This window comes from Aethina tumida, chromosome 5 (genome assembly GCF_024364675.1).
Source record: "Aethina tumida isolate Nest 87 chromosome 5, icAetTumi1.1, whole genome shotgun sequence".
Classification (NCBI taxonomy): Eukaryota; Metazoa; Arthropoda; class Insecta; order Coleoptera; family Nitidulidae; genus Aethina; species Aethina tumida.
In genome coordinates, this window is record NC_065439.1 from 27,419,027 (window position 1) to 27,434,251 (window position 15,225).

Genomic DNA, 15,225 nt, shown 5'->3' on the forward strand with positions numbered 1-15,225 from the left:
TTATTTACTATTTGATACAATTTCCTCAATGCATAGCTATACTTGCATAAACCCTACAAGGGAATAACAATGAAAAAAATGTTTAATATGGACAATGTAACAGGTATATAGTACGAAAAGAGTTTGATCCATTTAAATCCTGAAAGAGACATTATGTACAAAAGAGACTGTCATGTCTTTCTCTAAATTCAGACGGGTCAAACGCTTTTTTTCTGTATATTAATACAGGATCCAGACGTATTAATAATCGAGTTATAAGTCACCAATTATTTAAAGTGCTGATGAACAATGTATAAAAATAATTCATATTAACAATAAGTCTATTAAAAATCTGTGATTCCCCCAAAATTTTATTTTGTGGGTGTTATAAATTTAATTCTTTATTGTCTAACAAAAAAGCCTTTATTACTGTATTATTTTAATTTGTCTCTTACAATTATTGTGATTTTTACAAAGAATATTATGTGTTACCTGCATATATGTTATAATCAATCAATAATTTAATTCAGTGATAATTTAGAGCTAATCTAATTGACAATACAGTCTCACCTAAATTAATCACATACATATTAAACTATACAACAACCAATAATCTATACAATCAATATGATATGGGCAGTCTTGTACACCACTTTGATGGAAATAAATAACAAAATGAAAGGGATTCATTTACAAATATATTTGTTGAGATTGTTCCAGCTGTAAGAATAATCGATCTTAAGATGACCGTAGTTACTCAGTCCAAAAATGCTGGGTTTCCTTTTAAATCTTCTATCGTCCTCGTAGATTGGAAGAGTGGCATCTTTTTTCATTGGCATATCGTCTAATCTACTGTAGATGTCATTTCGTGGGCTATGTCTAAAAATATTTAAATACCAAATTTGAATGATGAAAGTATCGGAAACCTACCCATAATCTCCGTATGAGAAACTGAGACTTCGGTCTCTTGGTGAAGGTATCGGTACTGGTAGTTTCTTGTAGATTTTCTCCCTGTTACCGTAACCGTATAGGGGTTCGCTTACGCCTTCTTCGTATGGAGATTCGTTTGAATCTGTAACAAAAATAGTAACACCGTAAATCTAAGCATCCGTCTCTATTATTTACATAAAGCAAACATTGACAAATGGAAAAGCAAATAAATTGCCTCATATTCCATTCGATGCCAGCGAAATATGTTAATTCATCGGCACGAAGGTCTAACGCATCACTTCGTCGATTTCCCGTTCATGTGAAGGTCGCCGCACAATTTTTCTTGGCCTGTTAGACATCAGATGTGACAGAGCGATAATTGGAATAAACATGGAACGTTATAATAAAACATTAAATTTGTTTTCAGACCGCATTACATCCGCCAACAAAATCTGTTTATAATTGCGGCTGAACGTTGAACACTGTGTGATTGTTTTAATAAACCAATTTAATAGGTGTCATTAAAACCCAGAACAGATGCTTGGTGATTGACCATTGTTTCGTTTTATGATGTTGCCAATAAACAGAGATGTCTCGTTCATCAAACAGTTAAAATGGGTAATTTGAAACTGAAGAAATGAAAGTTCAACTAACTACAGACTAAGAGTTATCGTTCAACTTTGGAAAAAGTCCCTTTCAACAACATTCATAACAGATTATACAAGTTGTGAAAGCCAATTCGTTTTATGGCATTAAGTTTTAATAATGGTATAAAATATCCCGGTGTTTCATTATATCGGAAAAAGATTTAAATTGCTATAAAGTCTAATACAGGAAACGTCTATATTAAATTATAAGGTTTGATATATTAGTTATGTCATGATAAACGTATTGAATAGTGCTATTGAGACTTTTACTTTTGTTATACATGAGTCCAGTATTAATTTTTCAAAATGGTAGTGTTGCAAAAAGAAACTACTGCAATGTCTGGTATTAATATGCATGAACATTATTATTTTTATACATTACACAACGTACTACACAATAAGCTGTAGTTAACCAATTTTGTAGATAACCTCGTATTGTTCGTCTTTTAACTCATCCTCTGAATTAATTAACTCAGCTCTAAAAGAATAATTAATATACCTTATTATAAATCGTATATTTAACTCCAATATTGTATGGCGAATATTATATAATATAATCAAATGGGAAAGTTCCAATTTGCAAATAAATATAGAGCTATTCGTGTTGAATTAAAATTCACTATTGTTTTCAAGTTAGTCCCATTAACATTCATTTAAATATGCACCTAAGAATATATAGATAGAAAGTTTATCCGATAATGCAATTTATGACCGATACAATATTTATTTTTACATATCCAAATACAGCCTAAAGCGCGGAGAAAGTACCGCAATGTAAATATTTTATTAATAGTATATCTGCATTTATAAATAATATAACCAGTCATTTAAATGCTTAAATCATCTGCCCAACATTAGGCCCGATGTTTATCAGTGAAAGTGTCGAGATTTAAATCTATTTTGTTGGTGATTGCCAAATATGGGTTTAGAAGTTTATTGAACTTCGTCCAATGTCACGGTAAGGTATTGATCTGGATAATGACACTTTCTTGTATTTTGATAGTTGCATACCGAATTGGAAAGAAATTAGTTAATCATGATTAATCTAATTAGAAATTAGAAAATTTATGGTAATTTTAATGTTAATAGATGGAGAAACAATAATAATAAGAGTTGTAAAAAGCTCATTCAGAATGAGAAAAAGTTAAGTTAAAAAGAACTTTTTAAGTAGGTAGCAAAAAAACAAAGTGATCAAATTTGCTTAGAAGTGAATAAGAATTAAATCTCTTTTTACACGGGTTAAAACGAAGAAAAAGATCTTTTTACACGATTTTCAATATTCTATGAAGTTTTATATTAATGAATTTCAGATATTATTTTTTTTTTCAATGTATAATATATTTTTTATAATATATTTAATGAATTAAAATGTGTAAGAACGAAATAAATTCGTAACTGAACTGTAACAAGAACTTTTTAATGTTGTTTACATCTAATTCTCTTTTTTTGAGAATATATCTATCGTATAAAAATAGAATTAGAAATAATTTTTGTTACAGTGACTATCATATTTTTCATTAAGAATATTTAGTTCAAATCAAACGTAAATAAAGAAAATTTGAGTTCTATTAAGATCTGAAATATATAGGGTGTTTGATTAAAAATAAGAAATTTACTGACTTCCCATTAAACCAGAAATGAAACTTTGTTCAAATTAAATTAAAAAAGTGAGATCCTATTTCCTATCCATAAACTTTTAATGAATAAGTTTGTTGAGTCACCCTGTATATAATAAAATAAAATGATCAAAGTTACAACAAAATAAATAAAAAATAATGACACTTTCTTGTATTTTAATACATACATACTAAATTAGGAAGAAATTAGTTAATTAATTTGAAATTAGAAAATTTTTATGATAATCTTAAAAGATAATCATTTTATAATTAGTAAACTAAGACTGCATTTTAAATTATTTTAAATGAATGAGTCGTTTAATTAAAAATATAAATAAACATATTAATTAAAAGAAGAAAACAAATTAAATATGTAAAAGTAGAAAAGGAATTTTGATTTGGACACCAGATTATTCCAATAAATAAAATGTTTAGTCTTCAATAATTTCTTTCATCAAAAAAGGCTTTAATATTAATATGGCATGTCATTTAAACAGAAATTTTGAAAAATTGGTGGAATCACTTGCTTTAAAAATTGAAATCCCTTCCTATCAATAAATTGCAAAATATACAAAGTTTTGAATTTTTCGTTTTTGTGTTAAATTAGTCATTCAAACAACAATTTTATGTAGACTCCCATAAAGAGAAACTAAAGAGAAGGAATAATGATTCACCACTAATAGAAGAATTGCAGCATCCATCTTAAAAATGTTTTGGTCAAAAGGCCTTGAAATAAAAGAAAAACAACTACAGCGAAGATGAAGAACATCTTTACTGATAATAGAAGAACTCCACCTTCCATCTTAAATGTGTTCCATCCTATCAATAAATTGCAAAATATACAAAGTTTTGAATAGTTTCTTTCTTGTGTTAAATTAAACATCCAAACAACAATTTTATATGTAGACTCCGCCAGTAATTGTACAAATGGTTTTCAGTTAATCCATAGACTTTTTATCTCCTCTTATGCCGACAAGTTTAAATGAAAAATGTCGGCGATTTCTAATCGACTTCGAGAGAACTACGCCGAGTGGCCGATTAACATTTTCTTCATTTACGGTGTCTATCCGTAGAATGTTTGTACGTGAATTGGAACCGCAAGTGGCTAATTGATAAAATAATAAATTGATACATTGCGTGTGCACATGATTTCTCTTAGCATTAACTTATCAAGGTACGGTGACATTTAGAAACGTCCGCTGCAAATACACCTGTGCGAAACATTGCTTAAATTAACCTAAGCGGACATTTTGGAGGAGTTTTTAATTAATCATATCCATTCCGGCCCACATTACGTTAATATAAAATTTATGTAACATTCGGCGAACATAATGTTATGGAAAGCATCTCCTACATACACGACGTTATGTTTTTAATTGTTTCCATCAAAGTAACGTTGTAAAACGTCCATAAAAATTGTTGCCATAGGGCAATTAATTATACGTGAAACGCATACCCAAAGAAATGTAATTGTACTGTGTAATAAATCTATTTCTTTTAACCGTTTATCTCGAGGCGTGTCGAAATGTGCAAGCGTATTAAAAAATCCGCAAAATCATAGCAATTTCGCGTTACGCCTTCCAATTAATTTTCACGCTTTGTTGCAATTAATCCTTAAATTTAGCGCTTTTTACATCACCTGAAGACCACTTTCCATTTCCATCGTACGATTCAATTAATCCCGACAAAGATTTTTACATAAACTTAGAAAGTATAAGGGAACAAATGCTGTTTGCATTATTTTTAGTTCACAAGGAAATTACCTGGAAAGTGCGCTTAATTTTTACACGTAATCGTGCATAATTGTTCAGGTGAATTACCAGTTTTTGTGTCCATCAGAAATTTTGAACAATACAAATTTAGGACAAGTAACAGAATAAACATTATGTTACTTAATTTTTATAAGGCGTATAATTATAAATCAATACGCTAAGCAATTTCTTATATAACTCTTAATGTAATTTACCTTCATTTTGGTAAGAAATTGGGTTTAATTGTCATGGATGAGTTGCCTTACATCTTCATAAGAAGTAAGTGGATTGATGCACGTGTGAAATGATCACATTAACCATTATTGTCTTGAAGCTGGAAATGAAGTAATGTTGCACATTTCACACGTATTTTGCTTAGAGAATTCTGATTGAAAGATAATAAGAATTTATGGTGTGATAGATATTTAAGTGGGTTAATGAATTTATAAAATATTACACGTTACAAAAGCAATCACAGGCACTCAACATTTTGAAACACCAATCCGAAACATTGTTAGTGGCACCGAGGTGCTTCCAAAGGAAACGGAGTCACGCTTATGTAAAATTTCCTTGTTATTAAAATGCTGTTGGGGTCTTCGATGCAAGGTCCACCATTAAATTCTGAGATTGTTGCGCAAAGCCCATTAATATAAACTATCAATTATTATTTAATATTTTAATTAAAGGAAATGGGCATTATTTTATAAACACGATTAACAACTCATTTTGCAACATCCTAAACGATAAGCGTTGTATGCAAATACTATTCAACCGCTACGTGATCGTAATTCTGAATGACATAGTGCAGTGCAATTTAATTACTGCATCTGCTTAACATTTATTAATGCAGAATGGCATTGGGATATCGTAAAATGCAAACTGCGTAAGTGAAGAGGAAATGGTGAAGCACAACAAAAGGCGGCACGCAACGTTTTCTTATAATGGAATGACATGTAAAAAATTTTTAATGCGAAGGATTCGTCAGGGAAAGAAAGACGGTTAATTGCTTGGAAAGAAAAAATAAATAGGTGATACGAATAGAAGGTGAAAAAGGAAGCAGATTTTACTAAGAAAAAGAGCAACTATTAAATTTTTTATATGATAATTCAGATAGCAATTCTTAAAAATTTTCAAAACTACAGAGAAACAACAATGATAATGATATTGAAACTCAGTAAAAATACAAGTAAGAATCTTAAGAATGTTTTAGAGTTTGCAGTTGAAACTGGTAGATTTGAAATGATTGAAAATTTAGCAAAGATGAACAAGAACAATTTTTAAAAGATTTGAAGGAATTGAGGAGAAAGAAAGAGAAACTGGAGAGAAGGAATAAAGAAATCTTTATTGATAATAGAAGAATTCCACCTTCCTTCTTAAATGTGTTATGGATGTTACACTTGAAACTGGGGATTAAGAAGAAATAGGAACTACAAGATGCAATAATGATGAACAATGACTTCACTAACAAAAAAAAAATAACAACATCTATATTTAAGATTTTCTGGAGGTTGCAGTTAAAATTGGAAGATTTGTAGAGATGAGAAGAAAAGAAGGGAAACTAGAGAGAATAAACAAGAATGAAGAACAATTTCACTAATAGTAGAAGGAGAACAACATTTATCTTAAAGACATTTTGGGAGATGCAGTTGAATTTTGAGATTTGGTGAGATTGAGAAGAAAGAAAGAAGTTTTACAGAAGCAACAATGATGAAGAATAATTTCACTATTAATACAAGCATTACAGCATCCATCTTAAAAGTGTTTTGAATGTTGCAGTTAAAACTGGAAGACTTGGAGTGATTGTGAAGAAAGACAATACAACTACAGAGGAGCCACAATGATGAAGGACAACTTCACCAACAATAGAAGAATTACAACATCCATCTTAAAAATATTTTGTAAGTTGATTTTCAAATATTGAGATTAGAAGTGATGTTTTTCATACTTGTCATACCTGAATCGAAGTCGACATCTCTGCTGTGACTCCTGATCCGCCTTTCCTCAACTCTCGGCCTCCTGACGTATTGTTTGACTTCGTCAATCGCAGCATAATTCCCCTGTTCGATCACCATCGAATCGTACCCCCGCACCTTGTCGCGACTCTCATATTTGTTGTTGCGTTTTGGCGGCGGAATTCCGGGCACGTAGTAAAACGACGTGGAATTCTGTTCGACGAATTCGCCGCTGGAACTGGGATCTGAGGCGTTCTCCACCGAGTCCAGGTGGCTGCGGATGTAAGCGTAATTCTCCAGATCCCACGGATCGACGTACGGTTTGGATTCCTGCAGCGATTCCTCGCTGCCAAACGATATCGAGTTCCAGTAGATGTCGTCCATTTGTTTAAATTGATCTGATCAACCTGCAACGAAAAAGGCGAGGTTGAATCATTTGCCCATAAAGCTCTTTATGGTCGTTTTCGCTTAATTATCTTTGAATTAAATAAAAATAAAAAAGTTCCAACAGTTGATTGATATTTGGAAATCAATAATTAAATTTGTAAAAGGGTATCGATTTCATTTTGTATGTTATATTGATTTAATTAGGTTGTAAAACACCTGTTTTCTCCTTCACTGTGTTGAATTGTTTGATAAATCTTGGTCAAGTTTCAATTGTAATAATGGAATAATCGTTTTTATTTGCACACATTCACTCTTCAATAAATGGTGACCTTAAAATCCATTAAACATATGGTCTTTAATAAGTCTTATTTGACATAAAATGATTTCTATTATAGTAAATAAATGGAATTGATGTCTAATCGGTGTTATTTGGACAGGATACACATAGAACAAAGATGTAAATGAGGATACCCACATTTCTTCGAAATCATGTCCACATATTGTTTACTGAAGGCTTTTACAATTAGCCTTCTAATATACCATTAATATAAAAATAAATTTTATTGTTCAACATGTCTATTAATAACTTTTAATTTATTTTTTAGTATTTAATAATCAAAATATTAAATTAAATTTAATAATAGAATTTATAAATAGAATTTAAATGGTTTTTCTATTCTTAATAGACAAAATATGAAAAACGATGGACGTCATGGTATAAATTAAATTTTATATACATAATTCAACAGCTCTTAGAAATATTTTAGTTTGTGGAAAAGTAAATTTTTGTGCTAAAAATGTCTAAAAATCATTTTTTTAAAGACCCTTTAATTTTTAAAATCACTTTAATTAATTAATTTTTATTAGTAAATATACAGGTAGGCAAACACATCTAGAAATAACTCCAATAATATAATAATTCCAAGAAACTCTTAAGCTGATGTCAGGCTTTTGGTTAAAAAATCCTGCTGGGCTCAACCTTGAATCTTATTTCGGAAAATACCCATTTCAAATTCCTTCCTCGAAAATCTTATGGGTCAATACGACAATCTTGACCTTGATTCTAAAACAAATGCCCCCAAACCCATTCCCACATAAACAAACGTATTAATTTGTAAACAAACGTTCGACGCGTCGGGAATGAATAAATTTAAATTTGCAATTACAAAAAGACGAAAAAAATTGCAACACTCCATTTCAGTATGACGCTCACACGCCACATTACCACACACATATTGTATAACCGTGTGCAGACTTTTATAATGTTTCTGAGTAAAATCATCAATCTTCAGACGCGGCGTAGACCACTAGAAAACGTTGTGTTGGAAAAGTAGATCACGGCGATGTGTTCTGTAATAGGAAATCTAAAAAATAACTCGTCTTGGCCAAGAACTGGCATTATAGATTACTGGATATCCAAGTTAATTAGTCCATTGATAAATGTAAAAACTTGTATGGAATTTATACATTTATTTACACTAATTTATCCTATACGGTATCAACTACTTTGTAGATACTATTTGTTACAATACCGACTTTATAATTAATGTTAAATGTTTAAACTAGATTATCAAAAATCTAATATGAGTAATTAGGAGTCGATTAGAAATCGACCTTTAATTAACATTTTCATTAGATCTATTTTCGGACTGCGACAATTGAAAAATGCCTTTAGAACAACAATTATAAATGAAAACACAACAACAAACTTTCTCTGATCACAATGGACCAGACCAAAGGCTGGGTCGTGTCTCGAGTATTGAATTTGTATGTAAATCATTTCAATTTATTCTTGTATATAAAGCTTTATGTTTTCACAACCACATGTTGGACAATTATGTCCATTCAGTTTCGATTCTATCACATGTAATTGCATATTTTATGGTTTGCCGCTGCAGGATAATAAAAGCGTTTTATCGGTGAAGACTGCATTCATTTGGGTTTTTATCGTTGCTTTGGAATTGTGTTAAATCGTTGGTTAACACTTGTTGTTCTGGCAATGTATTATTTCTCCTGTCAATGGAGATTTAGTTTTCTGTTCGTTCATCTCTGTGATTTGCATTTGTATTGATGTACACATAAGAAACCAAACCAGACGTATTGTTCGTGTAAAATTAATTGGGTTCTTATGATGTTCAAATGCCTTTTACTAAGGAACTTAGTTTCTTAGTCGAGTGAGGTGTGTGTTTAGTATTTAATTAGTCTACACACTCATTTTTAATCAGAGCTTTTTTCAGAAAACAATAGAGACTTGGTTCTCTGTTTGTTCATCCTTGTGATTTGCATTTTTATTGATGTACACATAAGAAACGAGACATATAATTCACGTATAAATTGGGTTCTTACAATGTTCAAGTCCCACAAATGTTTTTTACCAAGGAATTTAGTTTCTCAGTTGAGTGAGGTGTGTTTCCAGTAATTAACTAGTCTACACACTCATTTTTTAACCACCGAACATATACGTATAATTGGTGTCTATTATAAAACTAAGTATTTTTTTTGTTGTTACTTTGATTGAAATACATACTGAGGTTTTTGTCTTGAATTCATTGAAAAAAATATCTCGAAATCTTTTTTCTTGCTTGAGATATTGATTTTTTTCACAAAACAATGGAGATTTAATTCTCTGTTCATTCATCTTTGTGATTTGCATTTTTATTGATGTACACATAAGAAACCAGACATATAATTCATGTATAAATTGGGTTCTTACAATGTTCAAGTCCCACAAATGTATTTTACTAAGGAATTTTGTTTCTTCGTTGAATTAGGTGAGTTTCTAGTAATTAATTAGTCTCTAGATCCATTTTTTAACCACAGATTTAGTTTTTTTGTTTGTTACTTAAATACATATTAAGGTTTTTGTCTTGAAACTGAAAGCATGAATTAGTTAATGTTCCAATTTTCTTTCCAGTTCAATATTTTTCAATGTTACTTTGTTACTAAAACTTTATTTCAAAAGATACTGTAACAAGATTTTAAAGAAGAATTGTTAAGCTTTTATGCAGCCAACAACCACCTTTACTTGACCCACCACAGATGATAACTGTCTTTAATAAGCTATAAATTTGATGAACAATATTTTAACGGTGCAATTAAAATCATAAATTCATATTAGACATTTTCCGTAACACTTTTCATGTCCGTCATGAAACACACTTTCAAATATAGTTTCTCTGAAAGTCAATGGTAAAAATTTTATAAACAAAATATGGCCTATGAGTTGTGTATCATTTTATAATTAAATCCAACTTAAACAGTATTAACTGAATCACGATTGTGTTTAAGCAACGACACGGTAAAACTGCTTCATCAAGGAAGTAAGATGGTCACACTCTTGTACTAATTGCCTCCAATTTAATAAGAGTGAATGTTGTTGCTTGCTCGAAATAATTACCCAACACACACACATGATAAATTACAGTCCAAAAGCCTAATTAGAAGAAACTTGTGCGTGCATCTAACCCTATATGCGCTTATTAACTTTCTATGTGTTTTCGAAATGGCGAAAAATGCAGGCCCTGCTTTGGTGCATTTTTTAATTGTCGGTGGGCGGCCACGGTGACCATTAACACACTTTCTTGCAGTCGAAACAATGCGGTTCACAAAACTGCACCTAATGGTAATGGAAGTTACTCATTTGCATATTCTATAATCGCTGATTAAAAATTGTACGCTACACGAATTGGCACGGCAGGTATTCGTGTACGCCGTTTACATAATGATGCTGTTAAATAATTCTGCACGGTTTGAACAAAATATATTGGGTACCGGAAAGAGTACTGCACTTGCTCTTTCTAACTGTGCTATTTATTTTTTCCGACATTGTGTTCTTAAATGTTTTTTGGAGGTTAAAAATGGTGGATTCAAGTGGTGTAATTCGTGAAAGTTTGCTTCATTGAAGAAACAAAATAGGAAGATAGTAGTTCTGATGAAGCATTACCACTTTAATAGTGGCAATGATTGAGAGAAAGATGGGCAACGTTAAGGTCGTCATGAAATCTGTATCAGTGAAGAAATTAAGAAATAATTGATACAAATTCTCGTGTTTGGACATGGTTGGAAGGAGACCAGTGGTTAAATTGAGATGAAAAAGCATTAAAAAGAGGTTTGATGCAATGAGTTTCATCAAAAAGCTGGATAAATGAATTTCACATAAAATAAGTGACATAGACATTGGGCCATTTCTAAGTTGCACCTCATGCAAATGAGTTTTTATTGGTCTGGATGTTTTATGCATGTTGATTCCGACGACAGAATGAAGTTAGTAAACCTGATGGAACGGTACTTAAGAAGATGCTTAACCCAAGAAGGAGTTTAATGATTGTATGTTTCATCAATTTAATGATTCTGTATCAGTGAAGAAATTAAAAAAGAATTGATACAAATTCTCATGTTTGGACATGTTTGGATGGAGAAAAGCTGGATAAATGAATTTCAAATAAAAAAAGCGAAGTTAACTTCATAGATATTGGACCATTTTCAAGTTGCACGTGATGCAAATGAGTTGATATTGATCTTGATGTTTTATGCATGTTGATTCCGACAACAAATTAAAGTTGGTAAACTTGATGGCCAATACATCTGTGCAATTGACTAAGTTCATGAAAAACTTACTCAAAGACGAGCTGTTTTAGTCAATAGAAAAGGCATTCAGATTCCCCATGGCAACGCAAGACCACTTGTCACACGGAAGACTTAAATGTTAACGTGTATGCTAAAAATGAACGTTCCAGCATCAAAATTGGGGCCTTCACGAACATTTTAGTTAGACCACCTGTCAAATATTTTTGGAAAAAACTAATAACTCAAAAACTATTGAGTTTAGGTGTAGAACATGGTATACCATTTTATTTGTAATAACAACTAGAAATATAATATACAGGGAGTTCCAAGATTTCCAATAAAATAGCAAAGTTGATGTGACTTTAATTAAAAAATAGTTCAAGTCATAGTTATAATTGCCATAAAAAATTCAAATCAATACCTTTTTATGTTCTTCACAAACTTTTATTGAATAAGATAGATGAATCCTTCTTTATAATCCAGATATTTCTCCATGGACTATTATTTAATTTTGTTTTCGTCCAGTTTTTTGTTAGAGAATCCCGAAGAAGAGGTCCAAAGTGAGGTTGATCTTTTTTCCTCAGTTCAAAGAACCCAGCATATATTTCTCGTAACATATTTTTGCTTACATAACATTGTCAATTATTTGGTTGATTATTTTATTAAATAAAACTTATGTTATTTTACAGTTAAACATTAAAACCATAAATTACTTTGGGTGACTTAATCTTTAATTTGATCCAGCCAGCTGAACTAATTCGAGAACGAGTTTTCCAACTATGTTAAAACTAAATAAACCAAACGAAATGTAATTCTTAATTGACTCTTCGAGACTGTTCGGTTCGGTAATAGATTCCCACTTCAATTAACTAAAAATAGTCAGCGTTTAACTAACGACTGTAAAACTTGCGTGGCTCTCGTAGACACAGTTACAACCTGCAAAAACGAATTCGATGAATAATTTTCATGTGAGGCCGTTCGCAGTTATGCTAACTGTTGCGGCCGCCTAAAAACCAATAATTTATCGACGTCCTTAGGCGCAAACCTCTGTACATCACCATAAACGCGGCACAATAAAAAAAAATCAAATTGCGTAACACGAATGCACCGCAAGTGCATTTATAATTGCGTCACGATGCCGTTCGCAATCGAACAGTATTGAGATGCCATTTTTGTGAATACTGTTATCTATGAATTTAATTTATTTGCGTTTCAGTTACTTTTATTAAGTAATGTTTGCGTAAGCGTGTCAATAATTTAATTGTTCGGGTGGAGAAACCGATTATAATTGTAACGTTTAACTCTCACATAAACGGATCAGTTTTTCGTTACATTAGGCAATTTGCAATAATTGAATGCAGATTAATATCCAATCAGATCAGACTGGAGCGTAACATTTTCTGCTTTTGTTATTATGTGGAGCATCTAATGGGTCTAATCTAAACGTATTACATCCATTAAAATCATTATATTTTTTCCATGCACATTGTTATTTAACAGTTTTCTAATCTTTTCAACTTGGTCAATAAAATGGTACTTGAGGTACTTTTGTGTTGACAGTTTCTCTTTACTTTTTTATTTCGTTTTACCAACTTATTCATCTCAATAGCAGAATGAAGAAGATACATTTTTAACAAGTTTATTAAAAAAAAGCAAAGGAAATTTATTTGCCATTATTTTGATTTTCTTTTTTATTTTCACAGAATTTGTCAGGTCTAATTAAAAGTTGAACTGCATAAAATGTAACATAAATTATATCCTGATTAAATTAACTAAGTATACATTTATTTTCTCTCCTCCAATTATTTAGGAATTCGCGTGTTTTATTTTTTTAACATTTAACAATTATTTTCTTGTTTTATAGAAAAATGCAATAAAAATATGTCTAATTAAATTATTTAAGGGATCGTTTATATAATGTCTTTTCTCTTTCTTATTTATTCAACATTCAAAAATATAAATATTTAAAAATTTTAAGTGAGAAAAATTAATAAAAAAAATAAATAAGAATTTAATTAAGAAATAAGTTTTAGATTTCTTAAAAAATTTGTATTTCTAAAATACATAGGAGAAGCCAGAAATTATATTTATTAGTTATTAATATTATTAGTTGTTATTTAACAAAATTGGTATTAAAGTGGTCACACTGAAAATATATAAAATATTTATGAATTTAATAAGAAATATACGCGAACATTATAATGAAAATTAATTAAATTTATTTATTTATTATCATATATAATTACAGTTATGTTATACATATTTGGAATATGTTTTCCTTACTATTTCTTATAAATTATTTAGAAACACTAACTTTAAAATGAAACATGTTAAATTTAAAAAAAATTAAATAAGAATTTATTATTAAACAAACAAAGTTTATTTATTATTTATTTATTTATTTTATATTTTTTATATATTATATAATCATTAATTTGTTTTGAGTGAAATCAAAGGTTTTCTATTAATTAATAATTTATATAATATTCTATAAATATATTTAATTTGAATTTAAATTAAATACAAAATAATAAAGAAGATTTTAGTGTAAATTTATAGTTTTGACCATGTAGACTAATAAAATATTAAAGAGCAGTAAAAAAATATTGTAGTTTTTAGAATCTAAAATTCAGATCAAATATTAATTCATTGACATTTAGTTATTTTTAAAACAAAATTCTATTTGAAGATTTTATTATTTTAGACATCATTAAATGTTTAATTTTATTATTTGATTAATTAATTAACATTTATAACTATAGTGAAAATTAGTGTAGGTTTCCATAATTTTGATAGATTATTAATAATAGTGATTAATATCCCTTATTTTATTCTAAACGTCCATCAAATACAAAATTAGATTAATTGGCCGGAAGAGCCATAATATATAAATTAGTAGTGTTGATTTTATATTAGTGAATCCAAAATTGGTCAGACATTAAAATCGAAATGTCAATGACTCAATTTTAATAGGTACTATTATTCGTGTTTAGATTTTATTTAATTTTAACAATTTTTATAGGGAATATCATTAATATTTAATTTCAATTTTCCACTTCAAGTACAAAGATAAAAATCCATTAATTATTACTAAAATTATTCTAATAAATCATAAATTTATCAATAAATTTCTTGAATTTTTCAAACATGATTAAATTCAATTTAATTTAATAACTTAATATAAACAATGATAATAAATATTCTTACCTTAATCCAAAAATATTTAGTTGTCTCTAATTTTTTTCCAACAATTGTGCCTCAAAAACAACCACTAAATAATAATTCACACTATAAAAAAATCCCCGCGTAAACAATGACTTTACTGCATTTCGCCGATTCCGTCGATTGATGAGACTTGGCGCGTCGCCCGTGGCGAGTCAAATGCTGCGCACCAAAC

General features: G+C 29.7%; 1 protein-coding gene across 1 annotated transcript; it reads right to left on the reverse strand.

The window, feature by feature from the left end:
* Positions 1 to 401: 401 nt before the first annotated feature.
* Positions 402 to 15,225, reverse strand: LOC109597203 (uncharacterized). The gene is made up of 4 exons (XM_020012843.2): positions 15,036 to 15,225; positions 6,878 to 7,282; positions 910 to 1,051; positions 402 to 858 (listed from the first exon to the last, which is right to left on the reverse strand). Exons 2-4 carry the CDS (start codon positions 7,257 to 7,259, stop codon positions 666 to 668), a joined length of 717 nt encoding a protein of 238 aa, XP_019868402.2. The 5' UTR covers positions 7,260 to 7,282; positions 15,036 to 15,225; the 3' UTR covers positions 402 to 665.

What these genes read in the sequence shown, in the direction of transcription:
- LOC109597203 (XM_020012843.2), bottom strand. Translation starts at nt 7,259, where the DNA reads ATGGACGACATCTACTGGAACTCGATATCGTTTGGCAGCGAGGAATCG. An exon ending in AGATGTCGACTTCGATTCAG is followed by an intron (nt 1,052 to 6,877) that starts GTATGACAAGTA and finishes TTTTTGTTACAG; the next exon opens with ATTCAAACGAATCTCCATAC. An exon ending in TTCTCATACGGAGATTATGG is followed by an intron (nt 859 to 909) that starts GTAGGTTTCCGA and finishes AAATATTTTTAG; the next exon opens with ACATAGCCCACGAAATGACA.